Source organism: Notamacropus eugenii, chromosome 5 (genome assembly GCF_028372415.1).
Source record: "Notamacropus eugenii isolate mMacEug1 chromosome 5, mMacEug1.pri_v2, whole genome shotgun sequence".
In the NCBI taxonomy this organism is placed as follows: domain Eukaryota; kingdom Metazoa; phylum Chordata; class Mammalia; order Diprotodontia; family Macropodidae; genus Notamacropus; species Notamacropus eugenii.
The window spans coordinates 125,639,382-125,656,461 of NC_092876.1; the positions used below are offsets into that span (position 1 = coordinate 125,639,382).

General features: G+C 41.3%; 2 protein-coding genes across 4 annotated transcripts in view; one reads left to right on the forward strand and one right to left on the reverse strand.

The window, feature by feature from the left end:
* AAMDC (adipogenesis associated Mth938 domain containing) overlaps positions 1 to 14,881 on the reverse strand; it is a 54,021-nt gene extending 39,140 nt beyond the window's left edge. The window contains exon 1 of one of the 3 annotated variants that reach the window (XM_072610759.1): positions 14,601 to 14,881. The gene's annotated coding sequence lies outside the window, so the exon portion shown is untranslated. Of the gene's footprint in view, positions 1 to 3,828; positions 4,071 to 13,267; positions 13,955 to 14,600 lie in introns of those variants that run through there. The other 2 variants (XM_072610757.1, XM_072610758.1) reach the window with 2 other exon arrangements.
* The window catches only part of RSF1 (remodeling and spacing factor 1), a 131,717-nt gene continuing 129,491 nt past the window's right edge, over positions 14,855 to 17,080 (forward strand). The window contains exon 1 of the mRNA XM_072610755.1: positions 14,855 to 15,399. Coding sequence (XP_072466856.1) covers positions 15,219 to 15,399 — 181 coding nt within the window. The 5' untranslated portion in view covers positions 14,855 to 15,218. The remainder of the gene's footprint in view (positions 15,400 to 17,080) is intronic.

Genomic DNA, 17,080 nt, shown 5'->3' on the forward strand with positions numbered 1-17,080 from the left:
ATATATCATCATATCATCTGCAAAGAGTGAAAGTTTTGTTTCCTCATTGCTTCTTCTAATTCCTTCAATTTTCTTCTTCTCTTATTGCTACAGCTAGCATTTCTAGTACAATACTGAATAACAGTGGTGATAATGGTCATTCTTGCTTCACCCCTGATTATACCAGGCTTCCAGCTTATCCCCATTACAGATAATGCTTGTTGACAGCTTTAGAGAAACATTAATTGTCATTTTAAGGTAAACTCTCTGGTGTTTTTAATAGGAATGGGTATTGTATTTTATCAACATTTTCTCTTACATGTCTATCTTTATTTCTCATGATATTAAAATTTAATATGCTATTCTTTTTTATTAAGGCTTAATCAAGCTTAATTATAGTTACTATTCTCCCTCATTATATTTCTCTATTTTACTTCTGTTAAGTCATCCACTATCCACTTTTTAGAGAAACTTACTTATGACAAAAGTCAAATGTATTTTTAAAAATTTATATTATTTAACTTTCCCCCAGTTACATGTAAACAATTTTTAACGTTTTTAAAACTTTGAGTTCCAAATTCTCTCTCTTCCTCCCTTCACAACCCCCTAACTGAAAAGGCAAGTTAATTCCATATAGGTTATGTATGTATAGTCATGCAAAACATATCCATAATAGTCAAGTTGTGAGAGAAAACAGATTAAAAAAAAAAACTCAAGGAAAATAAAGTGAAAAAAAAAAAAACAAAAATTGTTTCAATCTGTATTCAAACACCATCAGTTCTTTCTCCAAGGATGAACAGCACTTTCTATCCTAAGTCCTTCAGAGTTGTCATGGATCACTGTATTACTGAGAATAGCTAAGTCATTCATAGCTGATGATCCTATAATATTGCCATTACTTTGTACCCATTAACATTTCACTTTGCATCAGCCCATGTAAAGTTTACTAGGTGTTTCTGAGAGCATCCTGCTCCTCATTTTTTATAGTACAATAATATTCCATCACAAGCACGTAGCTCTCCAGTTATCCTGAATATCTAGTCACTGGACCCAGAAGGCTTTGGAAGAGAAAGTGAGGCTGGTGACCTTGTACAGTCCTCTCTCACTCAAATCAAAGTCAACTGAAAGTCATTATTTCTCTGATGTCATGGTCTTCTTTGAAAACAAAGGACAAGCATGACCTGTGTGCAGTACAAGCTGCCTGAGTTGGAACCTAGCCAGTTGGGTAACTCAGCTCATTTTTTCCCTCTCCCTGTCCTCTCCAAAGGAAGGTAAATTTTGATGGCTGGAAGCTGCCCAGCTAACTTGGGGTTTACTGGCTAGATTCTTCTACTGAAAATCCTTTGGCCTGCCACAAGTGGCCTACAGGGTACAGCTTGTGCAGGCTTGTATTAAATAACTGGAGTGACAACAGGCATTCGTGCTTTACTGCTGATGTTACTGGAAAGGTCTCTAGTTTATCTACACTATACAGGTTCCATTTTAGATAGCTACTATTTGCCAAATTAAGAAAATGTCTATTTAAATGTCTATACTTTAGATAGATGTTGAACTATATTAAATCTTTTTTTGTATCAATTGATATAATCATATGATTTTGATTTTTTTATGAAGATGATCTATTATGCTTATAGTTTTCTTAATATTGAACTCTTGCTTTCTTGGTAGAAATACTACCTAGTAATAATGTACCATCTTTTTTTTGTTTTCTGTAGCCTCTATGCCAATATTTCATTTAAAAGGTTTCACATCTATATTTATTACCATATGCCTGTTTCATAATTTCTTTCCACAATTATTCTTTCCCAGGTTCAGTTATAAAGATGACATATATCTAATAGAGAGAATTTTACTTTTCCTATTTCATCCAAGTTGTCATATTAGAATAAATTCTTTAAGTGTTTAACAGAATTATCTTGTAAATCCATGTAGTCTTGGTTTTTCTCCTCATGTGAAGTGCATTTATCACTTGCTCAATTTTTATTTTTCTAAGTTTGAGTTATTTGAATTCTTTATTCCTTGTGCTAATTTGAGTATTTCATATTTTGTAATTAGTCTTCCCTTTAAATTGTCAAATCTGTTAGTATGTATTTGGGCAAAGTAGTTTCTAATAATTTTCTTTTTTCTTTATTGTGATTTCTCTTTATTCATCTTTGATACTGGCAACTTGATTTTTACTGCTCTTTATCAGAAAAAAAGATTAATGAAAATTGATTATCTAATAATTCATAGAAAATATAAAATTTTTTAAACAAATCATCTTCTCATTTTGTCAATTTAAAATTTATTTGCTTTAAGTTTTGTTAAATTTCTTTTGATTTTATTATGTCTATTCTGATATTTAATTCAGTTTTATTTGGCTAGTTTTCTAGGTTTTTTTCTTCTTGGTATCATACCCTACTGACTGAACTGTTCTTTCTCCTTTTTTTTTGTTTTGCAATATAAAATTTCTCTGAAGGACTATTTTGGATCCATTCCAAAAGTTTTGTTATACTGTCATGTGTCCTTTGATGAATTTTTTTATTGCTTCTATGATTTTTCCTGTTACTCATGAATCCTCTGGGATTAAGTTAGTCTCTAATTAATTTCTAATCCTTCCTCAAAAGATCTTTTTGTGAATATAATTTTTATGTAATTGTGGTCAGTAAAGGATTTTCTCTTGGAAACTTTTTTGGTTTTAGGACCTTTTTATAAATCTTAAAAAATTACTGCACATCACCTCTGGGCCCCCCCCCCCCCAAAGAGTTTTTGCTTATGTGGGGTATATCTATCAATTTTTATAATATTAGAAATCAAACATCCTGGTATTATTCTGAAGGCAGTTTTGACATTCTGCAAGCTCCCTGAAAGGGTCTGGGGATTCCAAGGTGTCCCTAAATCGTACCTTGGTCTAATACATGGTCAGTTTTTACAAAGGTATCACAACACCTGAGGTTATGTATACATACTCTCTTCTATTCCCCCTTTAGAAATCACCAGAGATTTACTGTATCTTCTAATTGTTCTAAATTTCTATGCAGTTCCTTAACTTCTTATTTTTTGTTAAATTTGTCTAAATCTGAAAGAGGCCCACAAAGTCTCCAACTATTATAGTTGAGTGTCTGTTTCTCCCTTTAAGTTGAAATACTTTTCATGTATTTAGATGCTATTTTATTATTGATATTAATTCATTGTCTGCAGCACCTTTTAAGAATAACACTGTTACTCCCTTTTATCTGTTCCTCTGTCTGAGATCATAATTGCCATCCTATTCTTTTTAAAGTTTTGGTGAAGTGTAATAAATTCTGCCTTAGCCCCATGATGACTGTATGAATCCTTGTTTCAAATATCTTATAAACAACACACTTGTTTCTCATCTCTTTTCAAATCCTTTTTTGTTTTACAGGTAAGTTCATCCTATTCACCTTCATGGTCATGACTGTTAATGATGTATTTCCCTCCATTCTATTTTGTTATATTTCCTCTTTTGCTTACCTCCTTCTTTACCAAAAAGAAAGTAGAAGGAGTATGCTTAACATTAGTTAGTGATTTGCCTCTGCTCCACTGACTTTCATCTCTTTCCCTTGACCACATCCCTAATCACATCCTTTTTCTCATTCAGATGAAACTGATGTTTGTGTGATGCCAGCTTTCCCTTCCCCTTCATCCCTGGCCTCCTTGGTGAAGTGCTTTGCAATCAGGCATGCTTGACTGGGGTCTCTCCTGGCTTAGAGTGAAGGTCAATGTTAACTGTTTCTCTTTGGAACAGCAACCCTGACAGTCCACCCCTCTCAGCTTGATTTTTTTCTTTATTCTTCTAGTTAAAGGGGCCATTGCTTGACTCATTTATATTCACTGAATGGGCATTACCTCACTCAAAGTGAGAACCTGAAAAGGCCTTAGCGTAAAAACGCCAGGGTCTCCCATTGCACCCTGGGTCATCTCCAGTTGTCCTGAGGAAATATTTGGCCACTGGACTCAGATGGCTCTAGAGGAGAAGTGAGGCTGGTGACCTGCACAGCCCTCCCTCACTCAAATCAAAGTCAAATGCAAGTCATGTCATCATTTCCCTGATGTCATGGTCCTCTTCGAAAATGGACAAACTCAACAACCTGAACAAATCAGAGAAAAAAATTAATAATTTCATTTAAGATAATGACAACAATAAGATTAACATACCAAAATTTGTGGGATGCAGCACCTTTTAAGAATAACACTGTTACTCCCTTTTATCTGTTCCTCTGTCTGAGATCATAATTGCCATCCTATTCTTTTTAAAGTTTTGGTGAAGTGTAATAAATTCTGCCTTAGCCCCATGATGACTGTATGAATCCTTGTTTCTAGTACTTAGGGTAAAATTTATATCTCTAAATGCTTACATCAATAAAAGAGAGAAGAAGCAGATCAATGAATTGGGCATACAACTAAAAAAATAAGAAAAAGATCAAATTAAAAATTCCCAATTAAACAACAAAATAGAAATCCTGAAAATCTTCAAAGGAAAGATTAAAGTTAAAAAAAAATTGAACTAATGAAATAGGAGTTGGCTATTTAATTGGATTAAAAAGAATAAAACAAAACTGCCAGTATCAAAAATAAAAAGGGTAAATGTGCCAGTTGTGAAGATAAAATTAAAGCAATTATTAGGAATTATTTTGCCCAATTATATGCCAATAAAACTGACAATCTAAGTGAAATGGATGAATATTTACAAAAATATAAATTGCTCAAATTAACAGAAAACAGAATACTTAAACAACCCTCTCTTAGAAAATGAAATCAAATAAGCCATAAATGAATTCCCTAAGAAAAAAATCCTAGGACCAGATGTATTTACAAGAGAATTCTACTGAACATTTAAAGAACAATTAATTCCAATACTATATAAACCATTTGGGAAAAAACCATAAAGAAGGCATCTTATAAAATTTCTTCTATAACAGAAATTTCATTTCCATAGCAAAAATAGAGAAAGAAAACTACAGACCAATTTTGCTAAGAATATTGATGCAAAATCTGTCTAAAACCAAAAGCAAGCATTGTTGGTAACAGAGTCAAACTGGAAGCCTTCCCAATAAGATCAGGGATGAACACTATTATTCAGTATTGTACTAGAAATGCTAGCTATAGCAATAAGACAAGAAAAATAACTTAAAGGAATAAGAGCAGGCAGTGAGAAAACCACAAAAAAATCACTTTGAAGATATCATGACTGTATACTTAGAGAACCCTAGAAAAACTATTCAAAACAATTAACAATTTTAGCAAAGTTGCAGGATATAAAATAAACCCAGATAAATGATCAGCATTTCTATACACTACCACTAAACCCAGAAGAAAGAAATTCCATTTAAAATAACTGCAGACACCTAGAGAGTCTACCTGCCAAGACATACCCAGAAACTATATGAACACAATTAAAAAAATGCTTTTCACAAAAAGACAGATCTAAATAATTGGAGAAATGTCCATTGCTCGTGAGCAGGCTGAGCCAATATAATAAAAATGACAATATAATCTAAATTAATTTACTTATTTGATGGCATACCAATCAGACTATCAAAGAATTATTTTGTATAACTAGGAAAAATGACAAAGTTCATTTGAAAGAACAAAACGTCAAGAATTCCAAAGGAATCAATTTTTTAAAAATGAAGGAAGGAAGCCTAACAGTACTAGATTTCAAACTGTATTACAAAGTAGTAATAATGAAAACAATCTGGTATTGGCTAAGAAATAAGAGTGGTGAATCAGTGGAATAGATCAGGTACACAATATATAAAGCAAATAACCACAGTAATATAGTGATGGACAAACCCAGATATACAAGCTTTGGGGTAAGAACTAGCTATTCAACAAAAACTGGTAGGAAAACTGGAAAGTAGTTTGTCAGAAACTACACATATCATAAAACTACACAAACATACAATATCACAAAACATATATTAAGATAAGCTGAAAACCTTTAGACAAAAAGGTTGATAGAAATGAATTAGAGTGTGTAAAAATTTACTTGTCAGATACACGGATAAGGGAAGAACTTATGATCAAATAAGAGGTAGAGAGGATGATAGGAAGTAAAATGGGTATTTTAAATTAAAAAGACTTTGTACAAACAAAACCAATTAAGCCAAAATTAGAAGGAAAGAAGGAAAGGGGGGGGAAGGGGGGAAGTTTTTTACAACTTTCTCTGATTAAGGCCTCATTTCTCAAATATATAGGGAATTGAGTCAAATTTATAAAATATGTGAGCCATTTCCCAAGTAATAAATGAACAAAGGACACGAACAGGAGTTTTCAGAAGAAATCAGTTCTATCAATAGTCATATAAAAAATGCTCTCAATCACTGATAAAGAAATGCAAATTAAAACATCTCTGAAGTACTACCTCTTATCTATCAGATTGGCTATCATGAATGAAAAAGAAAAGGACAAATTCTGGAGGGGATATGGGAAAGTGGGTATACTCATGCACTGTTGGTATAGTTATGAACAGGTCCAACCATTCTAGGAAACAATTTGGAACTATGCCCAGAGGGCTATAAAACCCTTTGACCCAGCAATACTGCTACTAGTTCTGTATTCCAAAATCATCCAAGGAAAAGGAAAAGGACCCATATATACAAAAATATCTAAAGTAGCTCTTTTTGTGGTGGCAAAGAACTGGAAATTGAGAGAATGCCCATCAACTGGGGAATAGCTAAACAGTTGTGGGATATGATTGTGATGGTATATACTACTGTGCTGTAAGAAACAATGAAGGGATGGTTTCAGAAAAACCTGGGAAGACATATGAGCTGATGCCAAGTTAAATGAGCAGAACCAGGAGAACACTGCACATAGCAATAGTAGTATCGTAATGATGATGAACTGGGAAAGACTTAGTTACTCTGGTCAATACAATGATCTATGACAATTTCAAAGGATTCATAATGACAATATTATCCACCTCCAGAGAAAGAATTGATGAACTCCAAGTGAAGATTGAAGAACATTTTTGTTTCAATTTATTTTTCTTGCCTTTCTTCCCCAACATGTTTAATATGGAAATATATTTTATAGGGACAGGCTCAGTGGATAGAGTGCTGGGCCTAGAGTCAGGAAAATCTGAGTTCAAATCCAGCCCTGACACTTTCTAGCTTTGTGAACCTGAGCAAGTCAGTTAACCTCTGTTTGCTTTAATCTACTGGAGATAGAAATGGCAAACTACTCCAGAATCTCTGCCAAGAAAATCCTATGGACAGTATTGTCATGCTACGTATGGCCCATGAGGTCACAAAGAAGTTGAATTGACCGAACAACAAATATTTTGCTTGACTTTATATATATAATGGGTATCGTACTGCTTGCCTTCTCAGGCTGGAGGGAGGGAGAGAATTAGAAACTGAAAATTTTTTTTAAATGAAGCAAATAAATAATCAAGTAAAAAAATAAAGAATCTCAACAAAGGAAACTGACAAATCCCACTTTCCCTGTTTAAGAAACTGTTTAGCAAACAATGAGAGAGTAGCTTTGGGTATACACCATCATTGTTTGGACATTTTTATCTGCACAGATATGAAGGGAGTCATCCATCTCACTTTTTAGATGAGGTAGAAGGTTGGAAATTCTTTTTCAGCAAAAAGGTTGAATTATACATGGTTTTTTAAAAAAGCCAAAAACAATGTCCCTCTTCCTTTGTCTTCATCTTAATACCCCTAAGACATTCCTCATAATCTCTTCCCCCAGTCTGGGACAAGGATGAGAAGGCCAACACCTCTGCATCTGCCCTTGATCACATCCCCTCCTTTCTTCTAAAAGCGACCTCAATCATCCCCTTGTTGATTTCTTACTCTCTTTCTTATCTTTAGCCTCTACCTACTGGTTCTCTCCCTAAAGGTCTAAACATTTCTAAATATTTAAACAGTTCTCAGTCCTTAAATAAAAATCTTTACTATAAACTACCATGCCCCTCAGCTTGTTATCCTCTGTCCTCTCTTTTTGAGCCAAACTCCTTGAAAACGCTGCCTCCACTCGTCCTCACGTTCCTCAGGCCTTTGCAGCATGACTTCAGAACTACCACTCAACTGAAATCACTGTCTCCAGTTACCAACGGTCTCTGAATGGCTAGGTCAGATGGGTTTTTTCTCAGTCCTCGTCCTTCTAGAGCTTACTAGCTCAGACACTTACTAGATGTGTAACCTGGTTAAGTAGGTTAACCTCTGTTTGCCTCAGTTTCTTTACCTATACAACTGGGATAATAATAGCACCTACCTCCCAGGTCTGTCGTAAAGCTCAGATGAGATAATAATTAAAAAGTTCAGCATAAATACCTGGCACATAGTTAAGTGCTGTGTAAATGTTAGCTACCATTATCATTACTATTATATATCAGTTATATCTATTGATATTTGCCATATTAAAAATTAAAATGTCTTAGTATTATTATGAAAATAGGTATGAAGCCCTCTGAAAACTCTTTGACTTCAAGAACCTACTGAAAGGATCTTAGGTTTCCTGGACCACATTTTGAGAAACACTATTCTGAACCCATCTGCTACCTTTGACACTGCTACCTACCCTCTCTCTGAATACTGTTTGCTAGGTTTTTGTGACACTGCTTTTTTCTGGTAAACCTTCTACTTGTATGACCACTTCTTGGCTCATTATTCATATCACTTTCCACCTTCAACTGTGGGTATATCCTAGGACTCTGTCCCAGGCTCTATTTTCTTATTTCTCTAAGTAAGCTCATTAGTTCTCATGAATTTAACTATCATCACTATGCAGCTAACTCTTAGATCTATATGTCCAGTTCCAGGTCTCTCTCTCCCTTGATCTTTGGGATTCAACATGTCTGAAGATCAACTCATTATCTTTCTTCCTAAATAATTACTCTTTCCCAAAGTATTCTGTCAAAAGTACTATCATTCTTCTGGTCTCCCAGGTTAACAATCTTGGTATTATCCCCAATTCCTCACTCTCTGATTAGTTGTCAAACCTTGCTATTTTCTACCTCGTTAAGATCTCTTACATCTGACCCCTTTCTCCATTCTAACAGGAACCTGTCTTGGTTCAGGACTCATCACCCGTTTCCCAGATTATTGCAACAGCGTCTTACCTGGTCTCCCTGTCTCTCAAATCTCTCTCTGCAAAACTATCCCCCCCACACTGCTGCTGAGGTGACCTTTAAGTGAAGATCTGACCATGTGATTCCCATACTCAATATATTCCAGTAACTTCCTATTGTTTCTAGAAAAAAATATACATACCAATCAAACTACCAAAAAAATTACTTTATAGAGCTAGGAAAAATAACAACAAAATTCATCTAGAAGACCAAAAATACTAAAAATATCAAGATAATTTATGAAAAAAAAATAAAGGAAGGTACCCTAGCAATACCAGATGTCAAACTATACTGTAAGGCAGTAATCATCAAAACAATCTGATACAGGCACAGAAAGAGTGGTGAATCAGTGGAATAGATTAGATACATAAGACACCTCATGTCTGATAAACTCAAAGACCCCAGCTTTTGGGATAATTCACTGTTTGACAAAAACTGCTGGGAAAACTGGAATAGGACATAAACTAGATATAGACCAAACAACTCATGCCTTATAGGAAGATAAGGTCAAAATGGGTACATGATTTACACACAAAAGGTAACACCATAAGCCAATTAGAAGAACAAGGAACAGTCTACCTGTCAGATCTATGGGGAGGGGAAGAATTCATGACCAAACAAGGGATAGAGAGCATTACAAAATGTAAAATAGATAATTTGGATTGTATTAAATTAAAATGTTTTTGTACAAACAAAACCAATGCAACCAGGATTATAAGAAAAGCAGGAAGCTGGAAACGATCTTTATAGCAAGTGTCTGATAAAGGCTTCATTTCTCAAATATATAGAGAACTAAGTTAAATTTACAAGAATACAGGTCATTCTTCAATTGACAAATGGTCAAAGTATATGAAGAAGCAGTTTTCAGGTGAAGAAATCAAAGCTATCTATAGTCATATGAAAAAATGCTCTCAATCACTTTTGATTAGAAATGCAAATTAAAATAACTCTGAGATACCACCTCACACTTATCAGATTGGCTAGCAGGACAAAAAAAGGAAAAATGATAAATATTAGAGAGGGTGTGGGAAAATTGGGATACTAATGCACTGTTAGTGGAGTTGTGAACTGATCCAGTCATCTGGAAAGCAACATGGAACTCGCCTAAAGGGCAACCCTTTGATCCAGCAATACCACTAGTAGGTCTGTATCCCAAAGAGATCATAAAAAAAAGGAAAAAGAACCTATATGTGCAAAAATATTGATAGCAGCCCTTTTTGAGGTGACAAAATATTGGAAATTGAGAGGATACCCATCAATTGGGGAATGACTGAACAAGCTGTGGTAAATGAATGTAATAAAATGCTATTGTACAATATGAAATGAGGCAGATTTCCAAAAATCCTGGAAAGACTTGTACAAACTGATGCAAAGTGAAACGAACAGAACCAGGAAGACATTGTATACAGTTTCAGTAACATCATGTAATGATCAACTACGAATGACTTCTCAGCAAAACAATGATCTAAGACAAGTACAAAGGACTCAGGAAAGAAAATGCTATATGTATCCAGATAAAAAACGAAGGATTCTGAATGTAGATTGATGCATATTTTTTTCACTGACTTTATTCTTATGGGGTTTTTTTATTTCTTCTTTCACAACTGTGACTATTATGGAAATATTTTTTACATGACAGCACATGTATAAATTACATCAAACTGCCTACCATTGTGGGAAGGGGGGAGGAGAACAAGGGAGGGAGAAAAATTTGAAACCCAAAATCTTGTAAAAAATGAATGCTAAAAATTTTCTTGACATGTAACTGGAGAAAAAATAAAATAACTTAGAAGAGAATATAAACTTTGTTTAGGTCTTAAAGCCCTTCACAATCTGACCCCAACCTATCTTTCTACTCTCACTGTAACATGACTCCCTCTTCTGTGCACCATTTAGCCAAACTGGCCTAATTTCTGTTCCTCTGTCCCAGATGTCACATCATGTCCCATCTCATTGCCTTTGCAATAACCATACCCCATGTGTGGAATAACTCCTCACCTCCACCTTGTAAGTCCTCTTCCTTCAAGATGCAGTTTAAGCACCACTTTTTATATGAAGTCTGTCCTAATTATTTTCAACCGCTAGTAATTTCTCTCTCAAATTACCTTGTATTTAACTATCTTATTTATTCTGTATATATTTGTGTCCTTGTTGTAATTTGGAATATGTACTCCTTGGGAGTTAGGATTGTTTCATGTTATTGGTATCCACAAGCACCTAATATTTCTTGATTTTCATATTAGACTAATATTAAGTATCTATTATACATGAGACACTGTGCTAAGCCTTGGGATACAAATACCAAAAAAATCCAGTCTCAGTCCTCGAGGAGTTTACATTGTTTTGGGGAAATAAAATATACACACAAATAATTAAGTGAAAAGTACATACAAGATAATATAAGGCAATTTCAAGAAGTGAGCTTTAACAAATGGGGCACCAGAAATGCCTCCAAGTAGGACGTGGCAATTGAGCTGTATTCTGAAAGAAATAAGAATTCTAAGAAGCTGAAGAGAGGGTATCCTATTGGAATTAACTGTTCTTTAAATGTTTGATAGAATTCACTTGTGAATCCATCTGGCCCTGGAGATTTTTTCCTAGGGAGTTCATTGATGGCTTGTTCAATTTCTTTTTCTGAGATGGGGTTGTTTAAGTATTCAACTTCCTCTTCTGTTAATCTGGGCAATTTGTATTTTTTAAAATATTCATCCATCTCATTTAGATTATCGAATTTGTGGGCATAAAGTTGGGCAAAGTAGTTTCTAATTATTGTTTTAATTTCCAGAGAGGGTATCCTAGACATGGTGGGGTGGGGAGGGGGAAGAGAGATGGGAAGTTTAAAGTGGGCCTTCTAGGCAGCTAGCTGGCACAGTGGATAGAGCCTTTGACTTGGAAGTCAGCAAGCGCTCAGTTTAAATTCTGCCACAGACACTTAGCAGCTGTTTCTCTTAACCTCTTCAGCCTAAAGCTATGATCCTATGACTAACTATGCACAGGTACAGAGATAAGAGAGGGAATGTCATGCATGGATATTATCTAGCATGCCAGCGTGACTAGAAGAGAAAGGAGGGGCAGGGAGAGGAATGCTATGAAATAAGACTGGAATGGTGGTGGCAGGGAGTATATTTTAGAGGGCTTTAAATGTAAAATGAAGGGGTTTGTATTTTATTAGAGACCACAGGGAAACAGTGGAGATTTGTAAGTAATTGGCTAATCTGGTGAGAGCCATGCTTTCTGTTTCTATCTCTTGCTGCTGGATTTTGCTGGTATTACTATATAGAAATGCTGATGATTTATATGGATTTATTGTATATACTGCAACTTTGCTAAAGTTCATTGTTTCAGTTTTTTTAGTTGATTTCTCTAGGGTTCTCTAAGTATAACATCATATTACCTGCACAGAGTGATAGTTTTGTATCCTCACTGCCCATTTTTATTCCTTCATTTTTTTCTTGTCTTATTGCTACACCTAGCATTTCTAGTACAATACTGAATAACAGGGATGATGAGCATCCTTATTTCACCCCTGATCTTATTAGAAAGACTTCAAGTTATCTCCATTACAGATAATACTTGCTCTTGTTTTAGACAGAAACTACAGCCGTGCTTTTTGAATATCAATTTGGTAGCTATGTAGAGGAATTACAAAAAAAGGAGAGCCTGGAAGCTAGAGGCCAATTAAGTTTTTGCAATAATCCAGGACAGGCAAATGCAGAGACATAGGGCAGGTAAAATCTACAACATAAATACTATTCTTCTCTCCTCTTAGTGCCTCTGCATCGGCTGGTCCAGTCACTTGTGTCTAGAAGGCACTTCCCCCTTACCTCTGCCTTACAGAGTCCTTCTATTCTTTTAAAGATGCAGGTGAGACAATATTGTCCACGTACAGCTGTTCCTAGACACCAACTGGCAGTCTCTACCACAGTATTTTGTATTTAATGACACACACATACATATAAATCCCCATTTATACCTAGGCTATATATCTTTACACGCAATTATCTCCCCCATTACAATGCAAGCTACTGCAGGTAAGGACTGTTTTCTTCTTTGCACTTCCATCTTAGTGCCTCGCACATAGTAGGCCCTTAATAATCCTTTTGTGGACCACATGACATGTAAAGTGCTCTCAAACCTTAAAGGGCTACGTAAGGCTGGCTATCATTATTATTTAATACATACAGAGTAGGTGTCACTTACCCAGAGAGAAGAGGGGGAGAGACAGTCAAGACAGTAAACATTTATTTGGCGCCTACTACGCGTCAGGCCCTGTGCTGAGCCCTAGCGATCCGAGGAGGAGCTCACCACCTAACGGGAAAGGCCGCAGGGACGGACGAGATACCCAGGAGCATCGCAAGGGAGCTGTGAATGGGATGAAGGGAGGACTGCAAGGAGCCTGAAGACCAGGGGCGGAGCACTCCGGGCAGAGGTGACAGCCAGCGAGACGCCTGATCCGACGGGCCGGGGTGTCTGGGTGGAGCAGCAGGTGGCTCCGTGTCACCGGATCGGAGCACGCGGTGCTGAGGAGGGCTAGGGAGACTGGAGAGGTAGGAGGGGACCGGACCACGAAGGGCTCGCTCCCAGAGGACACAAGGACAACGGAGCTCGGCGATGGGGGCCGAACACAAGGCGGACTGCAATGAGGAGTGGTCCGGGCTTGGGGAGAGGAGGCTCGGCACTGAGGAGGTGGGGTGGCCACAGCTTAGGAAAGCAGGGGGTACCGGGTATGGCACGAACAGGCCTGGGCAAGGGATACGAGAAGTCTCGGAGAAGGACGGCGTGGCTAGGAGGCAACATGTAAGCAGAAGAAATGGAACACCATCGGCAGAGGGAGGGCGCTGGGAAAGGCTTCCGTACCAGGAGACTTCGGCTGGGACTGCAGGGAAGCTAGACAGACCCAAGACAGAAGGGCAGGGCTGGGGCCGGGGCCAAGGGAGCCGCGGGAGGAACCAGAGAGGAGGCGGAATGGAGGGGGGCCCAGAGGGCCCAAGGTGGCCGAAAGGTCAAGACAGGGAGGCCTGGGCTCCGGCCGCCCCGCCACGGCGGAGCGCTCACTTTGCCACCACTCCCCGCTCTTTCCCACTTTTCTCCCAGTCACACGCCGTTTTTCTTTTCCCGGGGAAAAGCGAGCTGGGGGCGGGCCAGGTTGGGCAAGTCCCCTCCCTCGCCCCTCCGGATTGGTCCAGCCCCGGGGGGTGGGTGGGCGTCTCTCACCGTAACCATAACAACTCACACTTGGAGGGCTCTGGGAGGGAGGGGCTGTAGGATTCCCCGTGGGTGTGGGCGTGGGGGGGGGGGGGAACATCCCTGCATGGTGGAGGGCAAGGTGCCTGCGTAGGGGAGGGGGCAGCTCGGGGTCGGAAAGGGAGACGGCCTAGTAGACCAACCACAGGCCCCTTCTGAGGAAGGGGCGTGAGGGCCGAGATCTCCTGGCAAACCAGAGGGCGCCCGGTGCCCATCAGGGCTCAGCTCTTCCTTGCCTCCCCTCCCGCCCTAATGGGGACCGGAGATCGCGGGGACCACTCAGACTCACCCCGCGCGCCTGCTTCAGCTCGGTCCCAGAGCCTCAGGTCAAAAGTCCGACTCCGGGTTTTCCCCCTGGCTCCGGGGCTCTCTCTCGAACGCGGAAAGCTCACTTCAGTCCAGCCCTCGCGCTCGCGCTCGTTCCCGCCCAGCACTGTCCTCTCCACCATTCATAGCTCGCCGCCAACCTCCGGACCGCGAGGCCCCGCCTTCGGCTGCGCTCATTGGCCTCGAGATCTCTTCTCCCCTCCTCGTCTTCTCCGAAGCTCCGCCTCCATCCGCTGGGCTCCCGGCCCCGCCTCCGCCGCGCGCTCACCTTGTTTTCATTCCCCCTGTCACATGAATCGGTGACTGGCAACGCGAGCTCCGAGCGGGAGGGGTAGATAGAAGGGGAGAGGGGAAGGAGGGGGCGAAGGAAGAGGGGGCTCCTCTGCCCTCAAAGGGCCGGGTTCTCGACTGCTCCCCGCGGCTGTGGTATTGTGGGATCGCGGCGACCTCGCCCCCCTCCCCTCCGCGGCGGGGAACCAGCTCTCCGGCGCCCCCTGGCGTCCACCCCGCCTCGCCTCGCCGCCAGCCTGCCCCTTCCATCTCCCTCCACTCCTCCTCCTCCTCCATCCTCCAGTCCAAGATGGCGGCGGCGGCGGCGGCGGCGACTGCTCCTCCGGGCTGCCCCGGTTCGTGCCCTAACTTCGCCGTGGTCTGCTCCTTCCTGGAGCGCTACGGGCCGCTGCTCGACCTGCCCGAGCTGCCCTTCCCGGAGCTGGAGCGAGTGCTGCAGACGCCCACGCCCGACGCCGGCGACAGCGAGGGTAAGCGGGGCGGGCGAGCGAAGCGACCCCGCGGCGGGAACAGGCCCGGGCCCCCTTCTCTTCTCCCGGCCTTGTGGAAACTAATGCCCGCTAGGCCCAGCCCCGGGCCGCTCCCTCCCCTTTTGGGCCCAGGGAGAGGAGGGGAGAGGGGGCGGGGCGAGCACCCCCACCCTGCGTGGGTGGGGGGCGGGAGGCAATTGGGGCGGGGGAACGGTGGTAATTGGGGCGGGGGGGGGGGGGCTGGTATTGTGTGAGGTTCTCCGGGCCGGTCCTTCCACCCCCGCTCTCTCCCGGGCTGGGGAGGGGAGCGCAGGTTCCGGCCCTCCCTGCGCTTTCTCCGCCCCCTCTCCCTGCACCCCGGGGAGGCCGGGCCGAGCCCCTCTGCGGGACGCCCCCTCCCCACCCCCGTGCACGCTCCTGTAGCCCCCCTCCCCCCGCTTTATTCTTCCAAGGCTCTGAGCTCCGAGTGGGGACGCCCTTCCAGACCCTTCCTTCAGAACCCCCATCCCCTGAGAGAACGGAGGCTAGGTTCGTGCTCCATCCGGCCCCCCCGGGAGGCCCGAGGGTGCTTCCCCTCCCCCCGGCCTCGGTGTAGGTCTCCACTTCGCCCGTTCTTCCCTCCTTTTTCACCTCGGGCTGCAGGGATGGAGGGAAGAGAAAGGAGTCGCTGTCCTCTTCCCCTCGTGTTTGCGGGGTGTGAGTGCGAATGTGCGTGCAGGGGCAGCGGTGGGGGGAGGAGGGGCGGCTCGGAGAAGAGAGGTGGGGTGGGGGACCGAGCCAGAAGAAGGTGCTTGTTGCTCATGTTTCTCTCCGGGGCTGCTGGTCTATTATTGGTGTTTGCAAGTGGTGCTCCTTCCACCGAGGGCCACCGCGCGAGTGCACGGCGCATGCTCGGCCCGGCCCCATTGAAACTTCCTGCTGCCGCGCCGCCGCCGCCGCCGCTGCCTCCGCCGGAGCATCCTCCCCCCACCCCCCGCGGTGCGCCTGCTGCTCTAACCCTGCCGCTCCCGGCCAGTCTGCGCCTCCCGCTGCCGGGGCGCTTTTCTTCTCCCCAAGCCTGCCTTTTCGTTTTTGTCTGGACGCTTGATCAGGGAACTCCTTGGGTTTCAGAGGACACAATTTTCTAATGATTTGCTTTAAATTAGGGAACCGTAGGTCTAAAGAAAGCCAGACATGGGGAAGTCTAACTTAAATAAACCGGGGGAATGGTTGCTAATATCACTCAAGTATTTACTGGAGGAATTTTTTTAAATAGCAAGATCGAACTGCACCTAAAAAATTCGATGGGTGGATTTAATTATAAACAGTTTTGGGGGGAGAACATCCTTTTTGTACCTTTAGCATGTATAGGCTATATGCAAAAAAAAAAACCCCAAACCCTTTGACTCAGGCTGGAAGACTGTGCTACATGCTGTGTTGTTTTTAGGACGTGTAGGGAAATGTTGGCTTGAGTGTTCCTCTTTGGATTTGAAATTTGGGGTGGAAATTACTTTTGGAATTATCTTACCCCCAGTTCAAAGGCAAACAGCTTCCAGGGAAGTCTGCGGGATGTGCAGGTTTGTCTTCCTCTCCCAGTTTAGCCCTAGCTGTGTTTTTTTCACAGATGACCAGTTTATAGAAATGCCAGAGAAAAGATAACAATGTTGAGGGTTAACTTAGTGTTTAACGTTATCCTCCGGCA